The sequence below is a fragment of the Anas acuta genome, chromosome 12 (assembly GCF_963932015.1).
Source record: "Anas acuta chromosome 12, bAnaAcu1.1, whole genome shotgun sequence".
Lineage (NCBI taxonomy): Eukaryota > Metazoa > Chordata > Aves > Anseriformes > Anatidae > Anas > Anas acuta.
The window spans coordinates 17,019,817-17,045,660 of NC_088990.1; the positions used below are offsets into that span (position 1 = coordinate 17,019,817).

The window sequence follows — 25,844 nt, forward strand, 5'->3', positions numbered from 1 at the left end:
GTTGGACTAGGTGATCTTGGAGGTCTCTTCCAACCTACGTGATTGTGTGATTCTCATTTGTAATCCTTCATAGCTGTATCCGGAGGAAAACGCCCTCTTTTGGGGACTCTTCTTTGTTTCCCTGTCCATGTGCTGCTGAATGGTGTGCACAGGCTAAATAGCGCTGAATGCCTGAGACCAACAATTTGTCTCGTATTTCTGCTTATTGAGTTTGATAGTGATTTCTGTGAATGTGGGTTTGGGCATGTCATCCTAAGCAGTTCTTTTCCTTGAGGTGTTCTGGGAAGAGCATGAATTAATAATGAGGGTGGAAGGGAAGCGGTGGTATAAGAGTTAACTATTGCAACATTTTTGCCTGGTTGGCAATCAGCCTGTCTTCTTACGTTACTGCTTTCCTAAAAAGTTCCATATTAGAAGGGAGTTCCTAAAATATTTTTGCAGCCTGAGTTTGCCAGTAGCAATTTCCATTGTTCAGCCATCAGAGTGGAAGAGAGCAGTCAGTATTTGTTGACCTAAGCTGTCACCAAAGATGACCTTACCTCCTGATTTTTGCTAATATCGATGCAGTTTTCAGTGCAAAGCTTTGCATTGCACAATGTTTTCCATTGCTGAGGACTAAAGAGAACCTACGCTATCCAGCGAGTCCTAAACCATATCCATTCATCTGAATGGATGGTGGCTGTAGGAGACCTGCTGTACTAGCAGAAGAGGCAGCCACCGTCAGGAAATGAATAAGGCAAGTCACTTCCCGTGTAGTTTAGTTCCATTATGTGATGCAGAGTGAAGGGCTTAGAAAAGATATCAGTACTACCTTCATGTTACACTGTCAGTTCTTGTTCCTAAGTCAATCTGTTGTGTCTACAGGTTCCCCAGAGGATAGAAGAGCAAAGCGATGCCTCTGAAGATAGCAGTGCAGGAATCCCAGGCATGTGGGGAAGTTGGGGCCCCTGGTCTGCCTGCTCTAGGAGCTGCAGTGGAGGTGTGATGGAGCAAACACGGCCCTGCCTCCCAGCATACTACCGCGAAAGGGGCTACCGACGGCCAGGGCGGCAGTACCCGGCCTCGGAGAGAACTCTTGCTCATCAGAATCCCCGCCACCGCGAGGACTCACTGACTGCTTATCCTGGCCACGTCATTTCTGCCATCCGTACGTCTGTGCCGCTTCACAGGAATGAAGAGCAGCAGCTTTGGGCTGGCCTTCGGGCCTCTGTTTCTTCAGGAGGCCACAATACCAGCCACCTGAGCAGGGCAGCTCTGCGAGGCAGCCGGCATTCTCAGTCCCAGAGGCACAACGCCAAGGCAGAAAAGAGGTACGGTGTCTGTGCACACGTTTTATTCTTGCTATGAATGATATATGTAAAGAATGGCACATCACAGTAGAGTCAATATTTTTTAATACCTATGGAAAAGTCATTAAAGATTAAGGCCGACTTTCATAATGTTTGCCATCTTCTGTGAAAAGCAGTAATCAAACCTATGTTAATTACTGATATGATAATACCCCTGGACACATATAATAATTTCACAGTTGTGCTAAGAAGCTTACTTTATTTCTCTTTAAAATTTGGTTTACTGAGATATTTTTCCTTTTCTGTTACTTATTTGATGCTCCCATCACCTTTGTAAAAATAAAAATCTTAAGTAGTAGCTTTATCATTAGATTCTTAACTTCAAGACCCATTCTATTTTTAATTGATTGAAAAAAATTTTTTGTGAAACATTTTGGGAAGAATGGCCACCTGTCTGTTCACTTTTTCTAATCAAAACTGTGTTTTTGTTTTGCTTTTTTTTTTCTCAGAAAGTTTCTATTTTGGGCTTTCTGTTTCCCTTTGTTTTCTACCACCTCTTTTAGCAAAATTTCCTGTTTGAAACAAAAATAAAGGGGGGGGGGGGTGGAGTGGGTTTTAGTACGTATAATATTTTAAACAGTCTACCTGTTGCTATCAACTTTTTAGTATTTGCTGTTCAGTCTTTAAGGCTGGGTGGAACTGTGCTGTTACAATTGATTTCAACAGCCTCTCCTTTCTGGAAAAACGCTTTGTTCTCTTCTTAGATACCAGTCTGCCATTTGTTGCAGCTAAAACTATCAGGTTTTTATATATGTGTATGAAAAGAAAACAGATGTGTTTCCAGTTTGGAAACTGAGGAGAACAGGCATGGAAGATCCCCTGGGAGGGAGTGTTCCTGAAACTTCTGTATTCTGTCTTTCCTCAGATTATGTGTTCCAGCAGGTGGAAGTTCTCTGCTTCTTTCCCTCTCGGCCCTCTTCTGGGAGATGTGTGGAGTGATTTTTATTTGTGTGTGTGTGGTGGTACTTTTTTTTTTTTTTTTTTTAAAAAAAAATAAAGCATACAAAACCTCTTTCTTATCTGCTTCTTTAGGATTCTTAGGTGAAGCAGTCAACCGTAATTCCCTCTCCTTTTTCAAGATCTCTTACTGGCCCTAGCCAAAAAAAGCAATGTTACCTTGAGGCAATATTCTAGCCTGACGCAATTAAGACAGCATGACTCTTCATTTTCTGGTGATAAAGACATCCTCGGTCCCTGCAAGAAACTTTCTCTGTCTAAAATAATATTTGAAATTGGAAATTAAACTGTTTTCCTTCTGTTTGTCTCAATGAAACTTAAATTTCAAAGAGTGGGACCAGATGTTCAGATGCTGATCATCCTAGGTGTTGGCCGTTTCCTTTAATCACTGCTCTTTCTTTCAAAGCCATGCAAACGGATAGCCTCGAAGTTCCGAGAATAACTTTAATGTTGCACAGATGATCTTACAAGAACTCCGAGAATGCCAGAGGTAGACTTCTATGAGCAGTGTTAACAAGACCAAATTGAGAGAAAAGTCGTATTTTCTTTCTTCTGTTTTCCTACTTAATCGTTTAGCATAATGCTTTTCTGTTCGGAGCTGCACAGCGTAACAGATACAGGTTGTAGTACATAGCTGAGTTATTACTAATGTTGGAAGCTTGGCCTTGAACCATCGGCACAAAGTCATTCAAAGCCTGTTTGCTCCAGCCCCTTGGCACTTTCTGTCTCCAAGGAAATCCCAGCTGGCCTGGCCTCTGCAGCAGACCTACCAGGCTGCGGGCACAGCTGGGCTTCCCTCCCCTTGGGCTCTGCCTTGCTGCTCTGGTGGCCTCTGCAGGTCGGGAGAGACTGGAACAGTTTGAAACAACTGCTGCACTTACGGCCGGAAAGGGAGAGGACAATGAGCAGAAAATAAATCTGACTGCTTGCAGAGGTGAAGCTATTTCCTAGTAAATGCCTTGCAATATGAAATACTGAAATGACTGTAATGTCTGTTATGGCTCCACTTTCCTGCATGATGGAGGTCTTTGCTTTTGAAAATCGCAGTGCTTTCCTATGCACAATGCAAGCTTCTGTACCACTGCAGATATCCACCCCCGCTGCCCTTACACTGCCCCTTGGCAAAAGACTGTGGATTTAAGGTCGGTGTTTTAATCTTATTTGCATAATAAGTTATTTCCATCTTGTATTAGGAGGGTCCCTGGTGGCTTTAAAGCCTGCAGTATTGCATAACTTTCAGATTCTTTGGTGGTGACTGTGAAAACAGAATGGGAAGAGAAATGTTACTTGAAAATGAAATTGTAGGAATGACAAACCTAGCAGTTTCCCTTAATTTACAAAGTCCAGAGGACAAACCTTCTTTACAAAGAAGATTGCTGGTCCTGTTGGTGATAAGGAAAATGAATTTCAAAATGTAAGTTACTTTAGATAGGATTTTCTTGCTGTGGAACAGTGTTAAATGTTCACTGAATGGTTGATAATGGAAAATGACATCAGGCTATTAGGAAAAAAAATCTGTTTTCACAGTGTATACAGTCAGGGAAAACTTTCAGGGATATTTCTATTTGCTGTATTGGACTATATGAAAGCTGTAATTTTAGGAGACTTTCATAAAACAATAAAAGAGGGATGAACGTTTGTGACTGAGATAAGCTCACACTTGACAGCGTGGTAAAATGAAATGGGAAGGCTTCCAAGGCAAACACATGTTAACAGCAGTCCTTCAGAGCAGCCAAATATATTTGTATCATTTAGCAACAAGTGGAAAAGTTCTCTGCCTACTTCCAGGCAGCTGACAAAGAACTGTTCAGTTCCTCTAGCAAAGCTCAACATATAATTTATCTATCATAAACTGTAAAGTACTTTGTCTGTGAAGAAGGATATTCACATTTTCAATTTTTGAATGCTAGTTCATGTGTGTTTAAGTTAGGCTTTAGAAACCACAGCTCCACATGAAGCTTGGATTTGAGGTACCTACAGCCTACCGAGAAGCCTAATGTAAAGTCATGTGAAGTACATTTAGCCATGTAAAGTTTAAGTGTTTTCCTCTTTATCATTGTGCTGTAAATGGAGTTCTTGCATAACTGAAATGTGCTAGGAAATGATAGTCACTGGAATGAGGATGGAAACACAGAAAGAAGCTGCTGGTTCTCTGGGTTGTCCGCTGGCAAAGGAGGGGAGCTCTTCTCAGCTTTGAAGAGTGGAGTTCCCGTTAGCACAGCCTTGTTTTCTACTACTTCCGGACAAAATGTGTGGAGCATACCGTACAAGGAGAAAAAACAAGAATGAGGAGATGATGTAAAAATATGAAAGTATTTAGGCATCTTTAAAGAGAGGCACGTATGGAAAAGTAATAAGGGCATGCCGAAGGATGACAAATGGTTTAAGAGCGAAAATGCATCTTGAAAGAAAATATTGTTCGTGGACTAGGTTACAGTACTTATTAAATGTTGCATTTCTAAGTCTCTTTTTTGGTGAGAGAATTGTTGGTTTCTCTTCTCTACATGCACTTGCTGACTGTGCTTGGCTCCACGTTGTTTCAGTGTGGGGCTCACCCATCGCGCATCCATCACACACACAGACCCTCAAAGGGCAGTTTGAATTGTCAGCTACTTTCCAGCATTAAAAATACTTGGATTAGACCGTTAAGAGGCAGCTGGACTTGCTTATTTTCCAATTTTCAGCTATCTCAAGCAACTGTTAGGATGCTTTGCAACTGCCACCTTTACTTTCTCTGCAAGTGGATTTTCATGGTGGAGAGGCAAAACCTCTGTGTCCATCTGTAAGTGCTGAGGGTGCTTTGTGCTGGGTTAAACACCAACATATGTGGTTCTTACTGGCAGAAAGAAAAAATAACATTCATATTAGGTTTATCAACAGGATAATGAAATAAATAGGTTTAGATAAATAGCGCATGCTTAAAGAAATATGTTGTTAAGGAAAGGGTTTCCCTAAAGCTCTTTTTGTATTTGGAAATGGATAGAGAGGAAAGCTTTGCACTGAGGATATAATCCAAAAATCATCAAGTCCGCACACGGCCGTAGCTCTGTGGTCTTTGTTCTGCTGCCAGCCGCTGACGTGAAAGTCTGCTGTGCTACCCGGTGCCCTGCGTGTGCTTCGAGGGCTGTGGGCAATGGGAAGGAAGAGTGTCAAAGCAGTTTCCTTATGAAGGAAGCTCCTTTCATGGATGCTTTGACCAGGCAAATGTGGGCCATTTGGTCGGCAGGGCCAAAGTTAACCTCTGAAGGCACAATTCGGTTGTTATTTCCTTACCCAATGTAAGCATCGTTAGCTGCATGTTCTGGTGTAATTGTTATTCCCTGTTCTAGTCAGCTCCAATTGGTAGAGGTGGACAGAAGTTGACCCTCAGGTTCAAGAAAGTAGTATTTTCTCCAGTTCTCAGGCTTTATATTTATTGGCGTGGGCGTTAGGTCGCTTTCATACTTGGACTAGAAACCCCAGCTCAAGTACTAAGCCATCTCTCCTTTCGTTATTTTCCTAACAGAAAGAAAACGTGATGCACTTCATCCCAAACCCACCACAGTTATAAAAGCTTATTGGGGGTCGATGTGTGTGCAGGAGGAAGGCAGAGAAGGATTTGATCCTGTTCTGAGGAAATATTTTCCAGAAAAATCTAAGAGCAACAGTAGTAATCAAAGAATTCTTTTTGGTGGCACTTGGGGGGATTTAAAGCCATATGAGAAAGATGTTTATTTTCCTTCTGAATAAAATTCCAAACAACTTCTAATAGCAATAAAGAGCTCCCTGTGAGGAATTTCCTGGCAAAACGAACAGCGAACTGAAGCTGTTGTGACCTCAGGTTGACTTTGTGCTGTCCCACCTCTCATCGGGTTATTAATCCCCGCAATAGGCTCTGGGTCTCGCTTATTATTACCTAATTACTATCAGTTTTTTTTTATGCTACTGTGAGCATACTTTGAATGGTATTACCAAAACTGAAAACCTAGCACGATATTATTATTGCAAGCCAGCCCTGACACTTTCTCGCTCCTACTGCTGAACATTTTGGGCTTTCCTGAAGTAGGGTGCTGGAGGACAGGCGGGGAAGCGAGAACGCTGTTCGTGTACCATCAGGCACGCCATGGTGCAGTTTTCCAGTGAATTACTGAGAGGTCAGAAAGGGGTAGAAATGCAACAAAGCTCCCATCACGTTTTTGATACATCTCAACAGGGTTATGCGCTTCCTTGCACCGAATGGTGACATTATTCAATCAAACCTTGAAGACAAAGCTCAGGGGCAGAACCTGTAGACTCACAATGAAAATTTCATGTGATCAGAGGCGTTATTCTGGTCATAGAAAAAGAAGACCGTAGAATCTGGGTTCAAGTTATGGAGTCCTAACTCAGCGTTGACATGATACAAATGAGGTTACGTAGCACTTGCTGGGAGATAAGCAAAAGCCAAGGTGGGAAGTTTGTGTACTAATAAATTACTTCTGTGCTAGACAGGGCTATTAGTCATGATCTCTGAGGATGGAAAAAATCATTTGCGATAGTCCAGGTGTATCTGTCTTGTATTAATTCAAGCTGTTGAGACCTGCTCCCAAGAGACAATTTACCTAGTGACATTTTTCATATTCTATCAGGAAAACTATTTTGGCCTATAATACTTTACAGAAATGACAGAAGAATCATCCCTGTCAAATGTACTCACAGCAGTTTTAATACTCACATGCATACTGAGACACAACACGTGTTTTTATAATCATAATGGATTGAAGGGTATCTCTTTAAAAACAGATAGCATAACATCAATTTCTGAAATCCTTCTTTTCCTTTTTTGACTCCTACACAAAATTAAACCAACTTGGTTTTGTGATTTTGGGGGGAGTGGGAGGATAGTGAATATCCAGAAATCATGCTGAGGTTACAAGAGATGTAAACCAAACGACTTAGTTACATTGGTTTAGGTACCTTGATAATGAAAATCAGAGTAAAAGCAATGCCTACACCAATTTAATTGCAATGAAATGTGTTGATGAGGTGTGAATAACATGGTATAATGCGGCAAACAAATTCGGTGATGATGGCTCCACTTTCTAATGTGTGACATTATTCTCAGCAGGGGTGGTTTAACTCTCTTGTGACCAGACATGTGGCAAAGATAACTGCTCACCACTTTAAGGCTATTTTCTAGGTCAGTGAGCAGATAGGCATGCGTTTTCGTAACATAAAACAGAGTCAAAGGTCTCCCTTCTTTCATTCATGTTGAAATGATTTTCTCCAGATTGATTTAGAGCTGGTGAAAAGTGAGTATCTGGAATGCAAAACTGCACGGGGCTGTGGTACAGTACTGAGAGGTGATACACAGTGGGCTTTCATGTGGATCAACCTGATTGTTGAGAGCTTCCCCTTCTGAGCAGAGGGAAATACGTTCCCCAGCACCAGTATATCATTTTCATTGTTAATGATGCCTGTGAAAGAATCTGCAAAAATACTATGAGGTACAAACCGGGATAAGACAGTTTATTTTGTGAGTTAAGAAAAGGCAGCCAAAAATAAGGGGTGGACAGTCTTTTTAAAGTAACCCTTATTAGCTGTGCGTCTAAGAACATTTAAAATGTGCTGGAAAATTGAAAGCAGTAGGAGGGCTAGAAAGCAAATGATTGAGTAGGACAGTTGTAGGTCAGTTACAGTTTTTCACACATGAAGGAAAAAAGCAGTATCTGAAAATTTTAAGGATGCTTTTTTAGGAATAATAAAAATAATAAAGTGCATTTGAAAATACATATACCCACACTTGGCCTGTAACAGAAACTTGTGTAACTAGGATTTATTTTTTTTTTTCACTCCATTTGAGGTTGAAGTTTCATGTCCGCAAAGACTTCTTGGTCTCCGCTTACTTTTTGTTTAATTACATTTCATGTGTTGGAACAAAATTTTGATATATTGACTGCTGATAGGAATAGCAAATAAGTCACTTTTCTTCAGAAACAAGATCAGTGCAACTCAAACTTATTAAATACTTGAACTGAATGCAAATGGGTAGTGTCCTTTCCAAGTTGTCAGTTATAGTAATGTGTGCTCCTAGATAATGTTTTGGAACATAGCAAAATATCTAGGTTAAATCTTGCTATGGTTATCCACAGATTGAAGTTAGAATGTATGTATGTAGAATGTTAGCATGTATGTTTTAGAATGTATAGTTAGAATGTATGTATAGTTAGAATGTATAGTTAGAATGTTTAGTTAGAATGTATGATTTAGGTGAAGAGGATTTGACCCACTGATTTAAGTATGCCTGCAGTCCTTTTAAAATCACTCAGGGTAGTAGGAACTGAAATGTAAGGCTTTGACAAGGCTCAAGGGTTGAGCTCATTTAGGACTGAATTTCTAGTGGGAATCAGAGATGCATACTTTTGGAATATTTTATTTACAAACAGAAAATGGAAAAGAATTACACAATCAAAAGCACAAATCCCCAGGTGAGAAGAAGAAAGGAGCCCAAAGTATGCCTGGTTCCTGGGCACCCAGAGCAGCATCAGGCTGTGTGTGCAGTTGGCTGAGCCAAAAATCTTGACCAAAATCTCAACAAAATTAAAAGAAGGTGCCCGGTGTTTGTTGCACATCGATCTGAATGCTCTGTGATGAGCTTCTGTAGCTTTCCATAACGGTGGTGGTTGTGACTGGGCATGCAGGCAAGGAAATTGTCTGTCGTGGTTTACAGAATATTGCCTTTCAGTAGGAAGGAGTAAATCTGGATAAATGAAACAGCACAAAGCCTGCAGTTGGTGAGCAGTTTTTCCTCCTCAGGCCTGGTGAAACTGGTGGCTCGGGGAATTGCCTTAGGGAGCAAAAGTCCTAAGAAAATTATTACTACATTGTTCCCTGAAAAACTGAGCAAAAGGTTGGTAACTGGAAAGGGAGGGAATTAGCAGTTTCTTTGGGTTCGTTTTAGGCATCATTTCAACCGTAGGACAAGTCTTTTGTGGTGTCATCAACAAGATGTTTGCTAATGTTCAACCTTGCAGCTCTTCATTTACAAGAGAAGTATTCTGATAGAGAGATAAGTTGAAGGATTTAATGCAAAGCTCATGTAAAATGCATTCCTTACTTTGTCTGACATCAGAGGAGAAAGAAATCAAGTTATGCTTCAGATGGAAGTGAGCCAGGGAACCTCTGTTTAGAGAGCTATGGGAGAAGTATAAGGAGAAATGAAGTGATGGAAAAAGGGAAAGAATGAAAAGATATGTATGAGAGTGGCTTTGTGAAGAGCACTTCAGAGAGCAGGTAAAAGCCTAGGAAATCTGTAATGTTACTTGTGTATTTTAAAGATGTTATGTATCCTTGGTTCAAAGAGGGTTTCTGTCAATATAAATAACCCTCCCACCAGCTCAGGAAGTACTTCATTCTTAGTGAACCTCAAGAACACTTGAGGTTCAAAGCATTGTTCTTAGATGGTAAGCTCTGAGGCAATGATAATGCATTTATTTGCCTGTTGAAGGACACGTATGTGTGGGGCTACAGTTAGGAAAAGCTACTGCAACAAAGTCCCTTTTTGTTGCTCAAAATGTGCTGTAAAAGTTCTTGGTATTCTCAGCTGACTTGTCCCTAACATGAGAGAAATTGCAAATGATGAGACCGATAAGAATACTAGCCAATAATACATATTTTAACATATAATTGCTACAGTCCTTACACTAACAGCTCAAAGACTGATTTCTTGTACTTGTCTGGGCAAATGTGTTTTTGAAATCAAGAATATATTTAGGTTGGCTTAAGTTTAAAGGTGCTCATCACTTTGTTTTTCAAAGTGCTAAACAGATTTGTCTGAACTATCAGGGAGGTGTGTGTGTATGTGGGAATTACGCCTAACAAGATTGCCAGATCGGCACTAAACAGCTGTTATGCCTCTCCTTGAGATAAACACAATAGATCAGAGATGTCTACTGGCTATGGTCTGACATGAAACACTTTGTGCTGTTACTTGCTTTTCAACGTATATTTTCTCTAAAGCAATAATTTGCCTTTAGATGATAACTCTGTTCTTGGTGGCATTTTCCCCCTCTGGTTTTCCATAGCAAAAGCTTTGTCAGAGTTGTTTAAAGTTCACATCTTGCTCATTCTGGGTTTTCAGTGTTTGCCTGGGAGATGTTGGCTGTAGTTGTTAAACTTTGCTTCTGTGGCAATACATCCTCAACATCCTACTCATGCTCATCTTAACCATTGTTATGTTAAGAAAGATGAGCCCATTGGTTTTTAGCATACCTAGATATGCATCGTCTCCTGCTTTAAAATGTCACTCTAGCTTAAGTCTGGGTAGGACACAAGGTTTAGGGGGTGCTGTTACTTGCCGATTCTTTTTTCTTCCTTTACTTGTTGCAGGAAATGAGAATGCAGCCCAGCTCTGACCTGAGTTGTGATGATGGTTGGTTGGTTGCTTGGTTTGCTTGTTTGTTTTAAAGAATTTTAAAAATGGGGAAAAAAAAAAGGGAGGAAAAAAAAAAAAAGAACAATAAAGAGGAGCTTTCCAAACCATGTTTTGAGGAGGAGGAGTGAATAATGAGGGTCATGAGAAGGAATTAGTAAGTATAAGTCCTGCTGTCAACTGAAAACTCCCAAAGAGCCATCAGGGCTTCACCTACCTCCGTCTCCTACCACCAGATCAGAGCTGGTTTGAATTAGCACAAATCAAACAGTGACACCAAGGTTAGTTCAATTCTGATTATGAAGTTTCTGCCCTGAGAAATACAAAAGCTAATTACCACCAAGCTATTTTTACAATCTTCTTAATTGCATTGCAACAAACTACATTCCTAATTTTTAAGGATGTTGCCAAGTGTGAAGGAAAGGTGCTTTAAGGCAAAACAGACAGAGCTAAGAATAGTTTCCATCTAGGCAATACTGGTTTAAATGAGTGCATAAACACTAATAAAAATGTTAATAATTAGACATTGAGTATTCCACTTTGTTTCCAGCAGTTTGTATGTTGAAAGAAATGTGAAATTCCCAGCTACAAGCAGTTAACCTTCCGTTTCATAGGAAGGGTGTTCCAGTGAAAATTCCAGACCATAATTACTGCACCACCTGAGCAGAATGAAACTTGTATTCAGCAGCACACTGCGGCTGTAGTTGGGTTATGCTGGCCCTGGCTGTTCTGAGGAGTGGACTCACCCTGGGTGAGCCTTGGTGCAAGCAGTCATGGCATCAGAAGGGTGCTGGCATCTTAGGATACCAGAAATGGTGCCTCATTTCTTCATCTTCTTTCAACACCATTTTCTGGTTACGGTGTAGAAGGAGTAGTCAAGATGAAATAGTAACTAACAGTATTGTTGTAGTAACTGTTGTTACTGCTTTAACTTCTTAGAAGCTGTTGTTGAATGGTTGTTGCAGCAATCAACCATTTTACAAGAAAATGTCTTCCTTCAAAATCATTTTTTCCTAGTTTCTGCAAATAAGTTGGTGAGTTGATTCCAGCAGCTTTTGGACACTTCGTGCCCTCAACAATGAGTCTGTCTTTCCTATAATATTTATGCTATATTTAAGACTGGGATTTGTGTACTTCATTGTCTTATTCCAGGCTGGGGAGTCCTGGTTTGTGTGCAGTTTCTTACATATCCTTCAGTTCTTATGCATGACCCTGAAGTGGAGATGAGCGGTCAAACATCGGTCTCATTTCTGACCTCTTGCTCGACCTCTCCAAGACTGCCAGGCAGCACTTCCTCGTGGCAGGTCAGACATGCCCAGCTGTTCCTCTGTGGAAGATTCTAGTGTTTGTTGCTGCCATAAATTTGGCATTTAGAAGGCTGAGACAGAAGCATATTCCTACCCTTGTACTGGTCTGCAAATGGCTTGTTGCTGTTACTCTCAGCTTTCTCCCCCCACTAATGCCAAATGCAAGCAACCTGACTAGATCATAAATTTCAGGAGCTGATTGTAACAGACCTGGCAGCCTCTGTGTGCCTGCAAGGGCACTGGCATGAAGCAGGCCATCGTGCACTTTGGGACAGCAGCCCACGTAGTCTGTGCTCCCTGCAATGAAATGTTGCCTTCCTCCGTGCCAGGAGCTGCTGCTGAATTTTGGGTCTTGGACCCTTCAGGTTTGGTGTGGTCAGCTTGACGAGAAAACTGTTTTTGGTCAGACTCCTTAGAGACTGGGGCCAGTGAGAATAAGGTCTTGAATCTATTTTCCAAGATGAACCACTTTGCTCCAAAATCTCAGGTGCATCGCAAGAACTCTAATACCGAAGTTTTTCCAAAGTGACGAAATATGACCAGAAATCTCAAGAAAGGAGGACTTTTTTTTTTTTTAACTTGATTTTACTCTTGTTTGGAAATTAAGGGTTATGTTAAAAATGAGAAATGGCAGCAACGTAGGAGAAGCCAATTGATATGGCCATTTACAAATAAGCAAAGAAGCAAACAACATACACACAAAACTGTGCTCATTTAAATCCCCTTGTTTTTAGTCTCATATTCTGAACTAATTGCCATTCATAATTTCTTTATATTTCCTCTCCTGTCTCCTTACAGGAAGCTAATGGAAGCTAATTTTCCCCTCCCTTAATACCAGAAACCTTCGTACTGCTTTTCTCTACTGTAACCACCGAAAACCCACCTCAGCAATGACCATCACGGTCACAGAGCAGATTAACTGGTATAAACAGCCCGAGAGTGCTGGCCGCTTATCTGCCAGGGTAAATCAACACTCTTGTTCACACATCCTTGAGCCAGGAAGATTGATTAAAAGCCCCACGTGGCCCCAAAGCTAGAATGTTAAGTAAAGGACTTCCACGGTTTCCATGTAACAAGAGTCTGGGGAGAATGTAAGACTGAGGAGGAAAACAAACACAAGAAAAAAACAAACCCAACGAAAAGTCTTTGATCTGGTGACTGTCTGATACCTGTAGCGTTGCAGTTTCTAGAAAACAAGAATGTCAATTTATCACCTCTGTTTTTCACTGCAGTTCAAGTCTATTATTTTATATGTATTAAAGTATATAAATATATTTTATGGACAGAAGGCAAATGACCTTTTCTAAAGTGTGTCTCCCTTCCTGAGCTGCAAAGGTTAACCAGAACACTGTATTCACAGATTGCTCTCAACTGGGAGAAATATTTTTGTGAACTTTTTTCTTCAGACTGCTGCAGTAGAACAAGACCTGGTGGGACACTGAGCTGCACAGGATGGCAAGGAGAACGAGTGCAAGTGGGCCTGTTGCTTGCAGATAAAATTCCAGGCTTAATCCTCTTCAACACTATGACCCAAATGTCGTATTACTCGTTTCATTTGTAATTTGGAGGGGAGTTTCTAGACTGGGTCTACTGAGTTTCTGTGGGTGTGTGGGAGACGGAGCTTTCCAGCGAGCACCTCCCGGCTGGCTCAGGGCTCTGTGCCCAGAGGTGGGGCACGTCCGTGGCTGGACAGCATCGCTGTGTGATGCTGTTTTCAAGTCCTGTGTCTGAGTTTGTCCATCGCGATCCATTAGGAATGAATGAAACTCCTTGGGTCCTGGGTGCTGGTGAGCAAACTCTCAAGCTGTTGTCGTAGTTGTGCATTGTACAACGTGTGCTCAGGTAGGGGATCAACCTCAGCGTTGAGGACAGCAGATGAGGACATCTCCTTTGAGACACTCTCTCCTCAAATACAGCTCTCGTGCCTTTGGTTTTTCCTTACTATACTTCTCATATGTGGTTTTATTCATGCTTAACATGGCCCAAAACATGGGGTTTTCAGTAAGTGAAAAGAAGATTCGTGTTCAAGAGAGCAGGCCTCAAACTTCTGTTTCTGTCAAACATTTATATGTTTTAGTAATGTACCATGAAAGGTGGGCTTTTATCTTGAAAACATAAATTGGCAGGTCATGAATTATTAATTGTGTTGCTAATCCATACCTTGTGTATCTTTAAAGAAAACAAAAACTAAAATTTAAATCTGCTGGCCAGAGGGAGGAAAAAATAAGTTCTGTACCATAATAAGACTCCTGTGTTTGTCATCCTTTCCAGATATGTTTTAGTAATATTTTGATCTTCCCCATCCTTTTTCTCTCTGTTTATATTTGAGTAGCAAATGAGGCAGAACCACAGGAGGCCTTTTAAATGGATAGAAAGTGTTTAATGATCTTTGCCATACTGCATTCAAATGTTCCTCTGTCGTTACCCAAATCCACAGTAGGGATTCCCTTCTGTTATGTATCTCAGGCTCCTCAGAAACATGGCTGTGAGTTTCAGGAATATGGCTTTGATTCTCAGAATTTCCATCTTAAAGGAGAGTCCTACGGATTAAAAGAACACCAATGTTACCACCCCACTGTTGCTTTGCACTGAGTAACTTAGACAAATAGCAAGTTATGTGAGTACCCAATAGCTCATTCACTTATTCGTTCAGTAACTGTTTTCTCTCTCTCCCTGTTTTTAGAAGCAGAAACAGAAATCCTATTGGTCCAGGAAAGTATGGATATGGAAAAGTGCCTTACATTTTGCCTTTACAAACTGACACTGGTCAGCAGCCGCAGAAACTTCGGAGGCAGCGACAGTCATCGAGGAACCACGCATTTCATCAAAGTCCAAGTCTCATGAACTCTTACAGCCAGTCAGCTAGCCCTTCACTTCAACATGGGAATCTTTATCAAGAAGAAGGGGGGCCTCAAGCTGGACACCAAGTCCTGGGACCCTCAGTTTATCAGACATCTTCATTTCCAGTCTCTCAGAACTTGTTTCATAGCAGTGACTCAAGCCATCATGGGTCTGCATCCCATCAGGCAGTCCAGGGTCAGCCCCAGCCTCAAAGGGCTGCAGCTATTGTATGCGTTGGCACCTACAAGCAATATAAACTCTGCAACACAAATGTAAGTCTGGATTTCTTATATTTAATTTTGGGCAGCTGTTGGTTTTCCCTAATGTGCTAAATGTTCATATAGTCAAGAAGTTAAGCTGAGCACTGGTTTTTAATTTTTTGAGTATTTTTCATGTACTTACTCTAAAAGTGTCTTGGTGAATACTAAAAGTAGATGTGTAATGTAGCAGTTATCTAAAAACATCCCTTGAAAGATTTAAAGCAGTCACTAAAATGTACCAGTGTGTGCAATTCTGATTCGATAGACAGAGAAACCAAGACACAGAAATGTTGAACTTTTTTTTTTCCATGCAAGAAATGAAAAACTGGCATTGGAATATACCATATTATGAAGGCTTCCTACTTCTCAGTCCCCTAAGATAAGGCTATCATTCTGGAAGGGCTGCTTAGGATCTAAATAGCATTAGGGCCAGTACCCAGTAGCTTTGATCACTTAAGTATCTTTCTATGGTGCTGTGTGCATTCTGGAGCAGATGCTACTTTTATTAGCATCTGAACTCAGTGCTTTGATTTTGGCCTCCTAGCTTATTGGAGAGAAAATCTGTTCTGCGTTAATTTTAAAATAAAACTGAGTGTGTTATTGCTTCATTCAAAAATGTTTGGCTGGGTGTAGCTCTGTGCTCTGGGGCAGTCTCCCATTGTATGCGGGAAGCCAGTGAGGTTTTAGTATTTCTCCACACAAGCAATTTCTACCATGCTAAAATATTCTGTTCCTGGCTGTGTCACTTAAGTATTTCCTGAAGTATCTCATCTTAATACTTGTGTCTTACTGGGGCCACAAATGTAATGTCATGTTGCAAATGTCGAGAAGCTCCTCTGTGGTTATTAGAAGCAGGGTGCTCAAGCGTGCTCTCAGTGTGCTGACACATCAGGCCACGTATGTCTGAGTGAACGTGTGATTCTTCTGCCTGTTTGAAATCCTGTCGCATTTAGTGGAAGGCTGCACAGTGCAATGCAGTAACAGAACATACCATCAGGATAACAAAAAAGTAACTTAAGCAGGTCAGATGAATGTCTTTTGCCTGGTAGTCTAGTGGTTATTGCATTTGCTTTATTTAGGAATAAAGTCCATTGATTGAGCCCAGAGAAGTTGATTGAAAAGACCCAATGTCAAGAAAGTTGGTTTAGTGTTTTTCTGAAAGGGAAAACATGGAAGAGTTGCTTTGAGCCTCTGAATATAGTCCCCGTTACACATCGCTGTTTGGATTTTTTTTTTTCTTATTTTTATTTTAAGGGAAAGGGAAATAAACTTGCTTAGTGGGTGTTAATTTGGTAAGTCAGCAGTGCTGAATTTGCTCACTTGCATTTAAAACTAATACACAAATATTTCAGTGGCCAACACGTGAACTCTGCTTTTCTCTAGTAAACCTTTCATTATGATGGTACCCAACACTTGTATTGCTTTGAATTACTCTCTAGGGATTTTTACCACCATGTGATAAGCCTTTGTTTGGGATCCATGTTCCTTTTCAATATATCGCATCTCCTTGTGTTAATCCATATCTATTTCGTCCCTTACTGCACCAAGGCAAAAAGTGGGGCAATATTCTGCATGATTTATGAAATATAACAAAAAGGTTTCCAGGAAAGATCTCTTTGGAGAGCAAAAGCTGATAGGTGAGGAAGTTAGAAATGAGCTGGAAGAAAGAAGTCATTCCAGATAATCCAAGGTGGTGGAGAAGGAAGGTTCGTAGAGAAAACTGGTTGAGAATGACAAGCAGGATGGAGAGATGAGGGCTGGGAGCTTGTGAATTAAACAGTGGCAAGAAGTGCTGTTCAGTATGAGGAGTGGTCTGGCCATTCCAGATTTTTATTGGTAGTAGGCGAACATAAGTGAAAATATTTCCACATTAATTCTGGAAACCAAATAGGTGAGCATACTGTTGCTTCATCTTTGCCACGGTTGCGTGTATAAATGCAGTTATAAAGAAGTTGTTAATACTACCCGAGAGTTTTATTAAAGAGAAATTGTAGATGATGTAGCTCCTCCTAGGCATGGAACTCTACACAGTTGTTATTTAATGGTATTTCTGTTCCCCTCAGAGAAGCCATGACTGCTTTGGAGGCTATTTTTCTCTCTAGAATGTGGTAATTAATATAACTACAAAAAATAAGTTGCTAAGAACAGTTTTAGTTATAAATGTCAGGATGAAAGTAAGACAAGGCTGATAGTGTTTCATCTTGTTTGCTTGTTCTTCCTGATTAAATGCTTCAGCACATGGGTTTTATTTAATTTATCAGCAGTGACATGTACCAGAGGCCTTGACAGCATGCAGAGAACAGTCTCTCTCTCTTTTTTTTAATACTTTTTTAAATCTTTCCGGAGCATAGCAAAACAGAAAATCTCGTTTATGGAGAATAAAATAATCTCTTAAGTTATCCTGGTGTTTAGGCACTCCTACAGTTTCTCCTAAGGGCAGTTAATTAATAACAAATTAAGTCAATGTGCCTTGGTCCATTAGGTCATTTCCTCATTATTGTACATTTATTGTTTTTTTTCATTAATAGCTGAACTCATTTTACATGACTGACAGCTCGGTTCATAAAAGTGAATCTTAGGCATTCTGGTTAGAGTGAACCCAGGACGTGCTGATATTGGCTGCAGTGGTTTGGCAGTTCCATCAGAGCCATGCCCTCATTGTACCAGTGGCTTCCTCTCCTCGGCGCCTCGTGTCCACGCTTTGTTCGTGCCCGCCTCCAGGCACACAGCTGCCCGGCACCTCTGCATGCAGGAAACAAGCAATGCACTTCTCTCCCTTACGCAGGGCAGTAGTTGGATCTTACTGCAACCATAAGCTGTTTGTAATGCAGAAAGATTCTCCCAGCGTAGTCTTAAGTTCCTCCAAAGTGAAGGATCGATGTAAGTCTTTGTGACTTCCCCCTGTATTAGAGGAAGGAGAATTACATGGGCGCGTGAGTAGAGTAGAGTTGAATGCCAACTTGTTTGCGTTTTGTCACCAGAACAGAGGAAACAACTGAAATGGAACATTTATTTACTGAACCCTTTTTGTTACTGATTCTCACAAGCACTGCCAAGTCGCTAGCTCTTTGTGAGTGGCTGAATGTGTGAGCGTGTTTGTAAATTAACTTCAGGCTGAGGGTTGCTTGAGGAGTGTTCACAAAGCAACTCTGGATGTTCAAGCCTGCTTGTGCACTGTGAATTTGGTAAGGCAGAGTAACCCTTTAAAAAGTCAATTTTATCTAATTCAATGTAATTTTTGTAGGACACACAGTGGGTTGTGACTTATTGGTAAGGACGTTTAACACTCAGTATGCTGTGTGCCCTGCTTGCCCCACAGCTCGCTCCCTTTCTCGTTCTGCAGTCCTCGCTTCCCAGGTTGCACCCATGCGGTTCGGTCTGCAGGCACGTGGTAAGCGTGACCAAATCCATGCTCTGGGTATGGAACTTTTAAAGTCAGATGGTGACTGTTCTGTGATTCAGTTACACTACAGCAAACAGCATGGAAAAAAGTCAGAGGAATTCATATACAAGGTTCACCATGGCAAGCAACACAAAATGCACATACAGCCTAAATTCTCTTTAGCTATTGACAGAGGTATGTTCTTGATACAGTTTATGTTTTTGCTTTTGTTTGAATTTGCAAAAAAACAAGCCAAAACGTATGGAAGACTAAGCTGAGGTTAGGTAAGAGGCTCAGGGCCAATCCCTAGCTCTACCATGGTGGGGTAAATTGTTCCGTTCACTTCAGTGCCTACAGAATATTAATGATGATGATGCTAATTTTGACTGGTATGAGTCAGTCCAACTTTCCAGTGGAAGGCTTTTTTTGATGCAGAATTCTAAGTTATCCTAATTAAATAGGAATGAAATGTTCCGCAGGATTGTGTTGAATCCATTTAAAACTGATGTGCTCTGTCACCTAACCACATAGGTAGGCATTGGCAGGTTCCCTTGCCCTATGGGATCTTGGGCTGAGTCACCAGCTTGTTGGCATTCTGCCCAAGAGTTTTTGATGTTTTCCACTACTTCCATACATTTCCATTGAAGTATTTCCCATATTTAAATTTTCAACAGAGGTGTAAGTGGAAATGTTTAATTTTGTGTTTAACAAAAGATGTAATTCTCTGAAGGCCTTTTCACAAAAGCTGTAAGGAAGCGTGCATTCTGGAATGTCGTTGGGATGCTCAGATAATGAGAAAATGACAAATAGATGGCTATGTATTTTTAAGGTAACTTCATTTTTTTCAACTGAAAAGCCCCTTTTATTCCCAAAGAGCTACTGTGTGGTTTGTTTATTCTCTTTTTGAGATTTGTGTAGAGTAGGTGTTTGACATAAGTGGAAAAGCTGGGTTATGATGACTTATCTCTTCCTGAGGAAACAACCTTGACTTTATGTCAGGAATTTTCCCTTCGAACAATGTGGGATTGTGTGGATGTTTGGTACTCTGACATTCTGTGGCTGTATAGGAAACTTATTAAAAGCTTATGTGGGTTTACATTACTTTGGGTTGTACTGACGTTTCTTTCAATGTTGATATTTGCAGCAGAACTTCATAAATATTAATACAGAATGCATTACCACTGCTAGACTTACCTTACCAGGCAGTGGCACAGAGACACTGCTTGTAAAACATCCTACTTCGTTTGGTTAATTGTCCCTCGTGTTCAAGAGTTGCATAGAGACATCTTTGATTGGGGCTCTTGGGCCACAGTTGTGCATTTCCCCTGCATCTCTTTGTACTTTATGAAACTCCCTTCAACAACTGAAGGCTGCAGTAGGAAAAAAAAAAAAAAAAAGTATTATGATGTGCTTATTAGAATTTGAATAAATTATGTGAAAGTGGATGACTGAAATCATGAAGAAAAATAGGTTGTTGTAATTTCAGAAGCTTTCTGTAACAGTTTTATTCCATGAGCGTGCTGTGTACACAAAGTCAACTCTTTTACATCAAGTGATTATTACTAGGTTAATTATTTATTAATCTAGTTAAATGTATGCATCATGGCAAAAATCATAATATTTATATACTTTTTTTTTTGTCCAGAGGCTTATGATTTTTAATTAAAATTCAGTTACTTGCAACATGATCTTCTAAGTTATTTTAAACTAATCTAGCATCTAGGAGTCCAAGGGTCGTGCTCTAATACCCTGTTGTGCAAAGAACTGTGAAAACATGGACTTAAAAAGCTAGGTGCCACATAAAAATGTGCTAATGTATAGATGGAGACAGGCATAGCCTGTATTCTCCACTCCAGGGAGAAATGATCAGTAGGATCTGTAATGTTCTCATGATAACCTCATCATACAGAAATCATGAGATTTTATCTTTCTCCAAAGACAATTTAGTAATATATAAATGAATTATTTGTGACATCTATGTACTATTTGAGGTTGGGTGGTGCAAGATATGCCTAAGGATTGCTGAAGATTCAGACCCTCATTTATGTCTAGTAATAGCATGATATAAAAACGTTAATTCGTATAACTGTCTCAAAATTAAAAACAAAATGTGTATCATTTGTTTCTGAACTATTCAGCAGTCTAGGAGTGAGAGGTTTGATTTGACAATTGGAATTGTCTGAGATGTCACTTATTTTTTTTATTCTGACAAAGAGTGAATGGAATGCATATATCACAGAGGAGAGGAAGAGGGAAAAAGATCTATGGTATCCAGTCACTTCATTAGTTGTGTGAATAACAGCATTAACATTGAAAAATATTGTAGAGTGATTTGGAAACTTTTTTCAAATATCTGCTGAACTGAATCACTTTCTCCCCCCACAGCGAAACTTTACTGTGGAGTGACTGAGTGGTGCATTGCCTTGCCATCGCTCAAACCTCTGTGCCAAGTTTTGAAGAGGAAACTAATCAGTGAAAATTGGGAGTTTGGAATTTCAACCATCTAAAGTCAGCTGGTTGCATTCCTGACGTATCTGTAGATTGGTTTAACAGAGTCCTGTAAATTGGAGTAGTTGTTTTTTTATCAATATAATCAAGTGTTGTGGGAGATATTTTATGGCATTCCAGCCTGACTTTGCTTGTTGGTGTCAAGTGATATTGACAAAAGTGTTTGTCTGAAATTCTGGTGCATAATTATTCAATACATCTATAATTCAAGGAAGAATTTTGCTTTTTGTTCATATGTTAGTTTAATTGTATACAGGTTTTAAAAGCAGGGGAAACTGCAGATGTCTAGAATTTTTGTTGAAGGGAAATCCCTTGAATTAATTTTAAAAATATGTTTTTTAAATGTTGCCTTTATGAACAGTTGTTAACTATTCCCTTTAATCACAGGCATAGAAAGCACCTCCTATAGATGACACTATCTTCGTTAGTACATGAAAGAAGTAATTTTTTTCTGGTATTTTTACTGGATTATTTCAGTACTGATGATAGTAATATGCTATGCGTTTTCAAGAATATGAATTACATAATGGCAGGAATTTGCAGAGAAAATGCCCGTCAATACACTCCCAGTCTTTGCTTGTACTGACCGAGGTGAGTGGAGGAAGAAGGAAATACAGGAGAAGCTGCCAAAATTAAGCTAAGGTTGCTGAAGGAGAAGGTGGTCTATTGGCAATGTTGTTTCTAGTGCTTTTTTTTTTTTTTTTTTTTTTTTTTTTTTTTTTTTTTAAACCAGGACTCTGAATCTGCAAACAAAAACTCACATAGAAAGTTAGGAAACAAACATAAGATTACAAGTGGCAAGAAGGCAGACTTGTCTTGCCTGACAAGAAAGTGGCTGTGTTGGAGGATGGTAGTACCAACCCTCTCCCTCGAAAGGGCTGAAAATAGGAACTTGGCACTACATGCTCTGTGGTGCTCAAAAGAGTTAAATATGTGTTTGTTTGTTTGTTTTTTTCTTCTCCATATGAAGAGCTGACTGCATACAGAACAGTGCAAAACCCAGAAATAATTAATCAGTGGTGATACTTAAATACATAAAAATCAGGCAGTGATGCTCTGTCTCTGCTTTGCTTGTACCTTGTCAAAGTACTTTGTCAAGTGTGCAATGTGTTTGCCAAGAAATAACACCTTTCCAGGCACTGTATTGCACATGCAGAGATATGCAAGTTTAATTAATGAAACAGTTTCTTTCTAGTGATAGGTGGGTAAGGCTGTTGATCTTCCATCTCTTGACTTATAGTTGTGGAAAAGCCAATCTCATGTTTCTTTTATCTGTCCCTGCAGTGTTAGTGAGGCAATGGGAGATCTGTGGTGGGTAGAAGCCAGGGAAATAGCCCGTGCCCCTCCCTGCCAGCTATCTTCTGTTTTTAGCTGCAATAACGTCCTAGCCAAGCAATGTACTGTTTTCTTTTTCTGTATTTTTGGTTGCATTATCATTTGCTAAAGATAGCAAGCATACTAATTGTCTTGGAAAATACCTAGTTATGCACAAACTGAGAAAGGATTGGACTAAGCAAATTGCGCCGTAGGTGAACTTTTTCCCTAAAGTGGCAGCGCCCGCTTCCAGAAGCTGCAGCCCACCTTTATCGTGCACATCCATTGTATACCTACTAGGTTCTATAGTTAAGGAGACAGTGATTACAGAAGCAACTTCAAACTAAACATCCCTGTTTCATCTCCGGAGTAAGTCCATCCTGCAAAATGAATGACTCAGAGGCCATACGGAAAAACAGTGTAATCATACAGATGAGAATGGGCCTCCTAGGCACACACACACACAAAAAAAAAAATTAAAAAAAAAATATATATATATAGTAATTTTTGCAAGGGCAATTTTATGTCTTCTAAGTTGAGGTTATGTGTTCTTTTAATGTCCTGTAGTGTACTGTATGGAACTTTATAGTATCAAAACAAAAAAGAATAAGCCTTTAAAACCAGAATTCTGTCCCGTGGTAGGTCAGTATTCACAGGACTGATTAGGTTGTTGCAGTTGAGCCAGTGGTAGGAGTTTACGCTTGACTAGTAGTATAGGGCAATGAAAATGCTTTGTCATGGTGTTCACTTTCTTTTTTCCAGCACAGGTGTTTCAGCCATTCTTCCAAGTACAGCCCATCTGTGCTCCTTACCTTCTAGCAGAAGCAATTTTCACTTTCTTAGTACCTTGTCTGATATTTTCTATCTCATCTTCCCATTTCTTCTGCCTACAGTCCCACTCCTTTCTGCTTAGGTTCCCTGCCTTCTCTCCCGTTTCTTCAAGTTTCCCTTCTCTGGCCAATTTGTTCATCCACTGTCATTTCTTGAATCCCAATCCAAAGTTTTAGTCATGTTTTTGCAAGGTATTCCATACATTCTAGGAACAGGTTTTTGTATTTCTTTGCATTCTTTTGCATCGTCTACTTCTTTGCATCGTCCATGGTGCCTGCAACAGGATCAAGGTCACTCCTGAAAACGGAAGAGAGACATGTCCTGTGTTCGTTCCTAGTGCCTGCCCCCAGAACAGACCTCAGGAGCACGTACCAGTAATTGCTGGAAAACTGATTGGGCTCTGTGAGTCTCAGTTGGATTATGCCTCTTGTAAACAGACTGTTCCAGTACATTAGCTGTGAAACTTCAACAAGTTTTTACTGCGCATGTGCAAAGTCTGATTATCAGTATTTTCTTTCAAAAGCTTGTGGCTTGGCTATATTTGGATAAATTTCCATATAAAAGGCAGAAGATGCGTTCTTGACAAAAAGCACTTTCCTGGCTGACTCCGTTTCACTCATTAAAAGGAGACAGGCACTTACATTTTGGGGAAAAAAATAAAAATCAGACTGTTTGAAGCATGGGAAAAAAATAAAACACTTATCCCCTCTTGTTTTCCTTTAGACTCATTCTTGGATGAAATACTTCAGTCAAAAAAAATGAGATTAAGACAGATACCAGGAGTGGAAAATTTTAGCCTGAACGGTTAAAGTTGGATGAACTCATAAGTAAACAGACAGTGCTACCAGCTGTAGCAGTACCAAAGCATTATAAGATATGGTAAATGTATCAGCTAGTTTAAAGTGGCACTTTTTTTTTTTTTGAGACATATGAATTGGGGGAAAATATAAACTACATTGCAGAAGCAGTTAAACAGGTTAAGAATGTTTTGTATCAGAAACTGGATGTGATTTTTGATGGAAACAAGAAAACTAACATACGAATAATACTGCGCTTTCTGTTACAAGTGATTAAGAGGTTGCAGGAGCCAAGGGTAAGCTATGTGTATGGTGCTCTACAACTGTTCACTTTGCGTGGAAGACAAACGTTCCAAAAAAAGATAGGTGGGTCATCTTTAAAAATAAATAAATAAATAAAAAGTGTACTTAGTGGATTCACCAGAATCACCCTAGATGTCATAACTGTACATTTTTGCTTCACACAACTCCTCTAAACATTTCTGTTCCCTGATTGTCATGTAAAATAGAAGTTCTTTGCTGAGAACACCAATTATTTACCATATTTATTTATTTATTTATTTTTAATTAAGATGTGGAGTGTTGTGGTAATACAAATCAAAAACCTTACTAATCTTTTAGTCTTTCTGCTGGACCTATTCAGGTAATCCTGAATAGGAGTACTCCCCACACAGGGAGTGCGTATTTAAATGGAATGCCTACAATTGAATTTCCATTTAAATTGATCAGGATTTCATGAAGAAAACTCATTGAGGATTATTTCCACATTATTTCCACTGATGATGCTGGTGTGAAATAAAAGAATAAAGTAATGAAACCTATGTGACACACAGGCTACAACCCAGAAATAATGGAAAATGAGAAAGAAAGAAAGAAAGAAAAATGGGGTTTAAATGAAGTGAAATGTTGCTTGAAACTGCAGTAGGTGTTTTTATTAATTTGGCATAATTTTCTAGAAACTGCAAGAACTAAATATCTCACCTCCACCTTCTTTGTTGGTTTCACCAGAGCTGTGCTACATGATCGCTTGGCTCAGGGTCTTTCAAAGCTGGTAGGCACGGCGCCTTTCAGAAAAGGTTTTGGAGTGACTCATTTTTCTAGTATAAAGAAATACTTTACAAAAAATAAACTATTAGAAAAGTTTGACTTGTTTGTAGCCGTGGTTATTATTTGATTAAAGCAACTATCCTTAATACATAAACCTCACATTTTCTCAGGACTATAAAAACATGCTGTTCCTAAGATGTATTTCAACAACGAAGACAGATGAGACACTGGATCAGAAGCAAGGCTGAAAGCTTCCATGCTAAGCCAATCCTCAGACTTTGAGCCAGGTTTTGTCAAATGGAAATTATTTTTTTAATTGATTTCCCATTAAACGAGGCAGTAGTGTGCAGTTTAAGCACCTTGAGCATTATGTAGTGTTTCTATAAATAGATATTTGAATGGAAGGAATCTTGTATTTGGTGGATTTGTTTAATGCATCATAGTTATATAGAAAAAGCGATACCACTGTTGAACAGCTGTTGTACAGAGTAGTTAAGATTTTTCTTGCAAATGCCAAGTTTTTAATGCTTGATTAGGATCATGTAAAGAATATCCTCTGTGCGCTCCAGTCTCAATACTGAAGTACTTTGCTCAGGGAACTGGGCAATAAAAGAAATTTGGGACAGTAAAATAATAACTGTATTTTGAAAAAATGGCTTTGGAATGGGTCGATAGTCATCTGATCTGGTGCTGGATCAAAAAAGACTAGCAACAGTCAACTGGCTAGATCGCTGGCAGGTGTGAACTGACGTAGCACTGGCTTCCATAGCATACTTGTGTATTGCTTTACACCAGATGATGTTCTCTTCCAGTGGGATCTGTTTTCAGTATTTATTTTTCATTTTCTATTTGTTAAGCTAAT

The 25,844-nt window shown here is 39.8% G+C and overlaps 1 protein-coding gene across 3 annotated transcripts in view; it reads left to right on the forward strand.

Annotated features, from left to right (window-relative positions):
* The window catches only part of THSD4 (thrombospondin type 1 domain containing 4), a 299,631-nt gene that overhangs the window by 50,982 nt on the left and 222,805 nt on the right, over nt 1-25,844 (forward strand). For all 3 annotated transcript variants that reach the window (XM_068695297.1, XM_068695298.1, XM_068695296.1), the window contains 2 exons: nt 865-1,310; nt 14,686-15,115. In XM_068695297.1, coding sequence (XP_068551398.1) covers nt 865-1,310; nt 14,686-15,115 — 876 coding nt within the window. The remainder of the gene's footprint in view (nt 1-864; nt 1,311-14,685; nt 15,116-25,844) is intronic.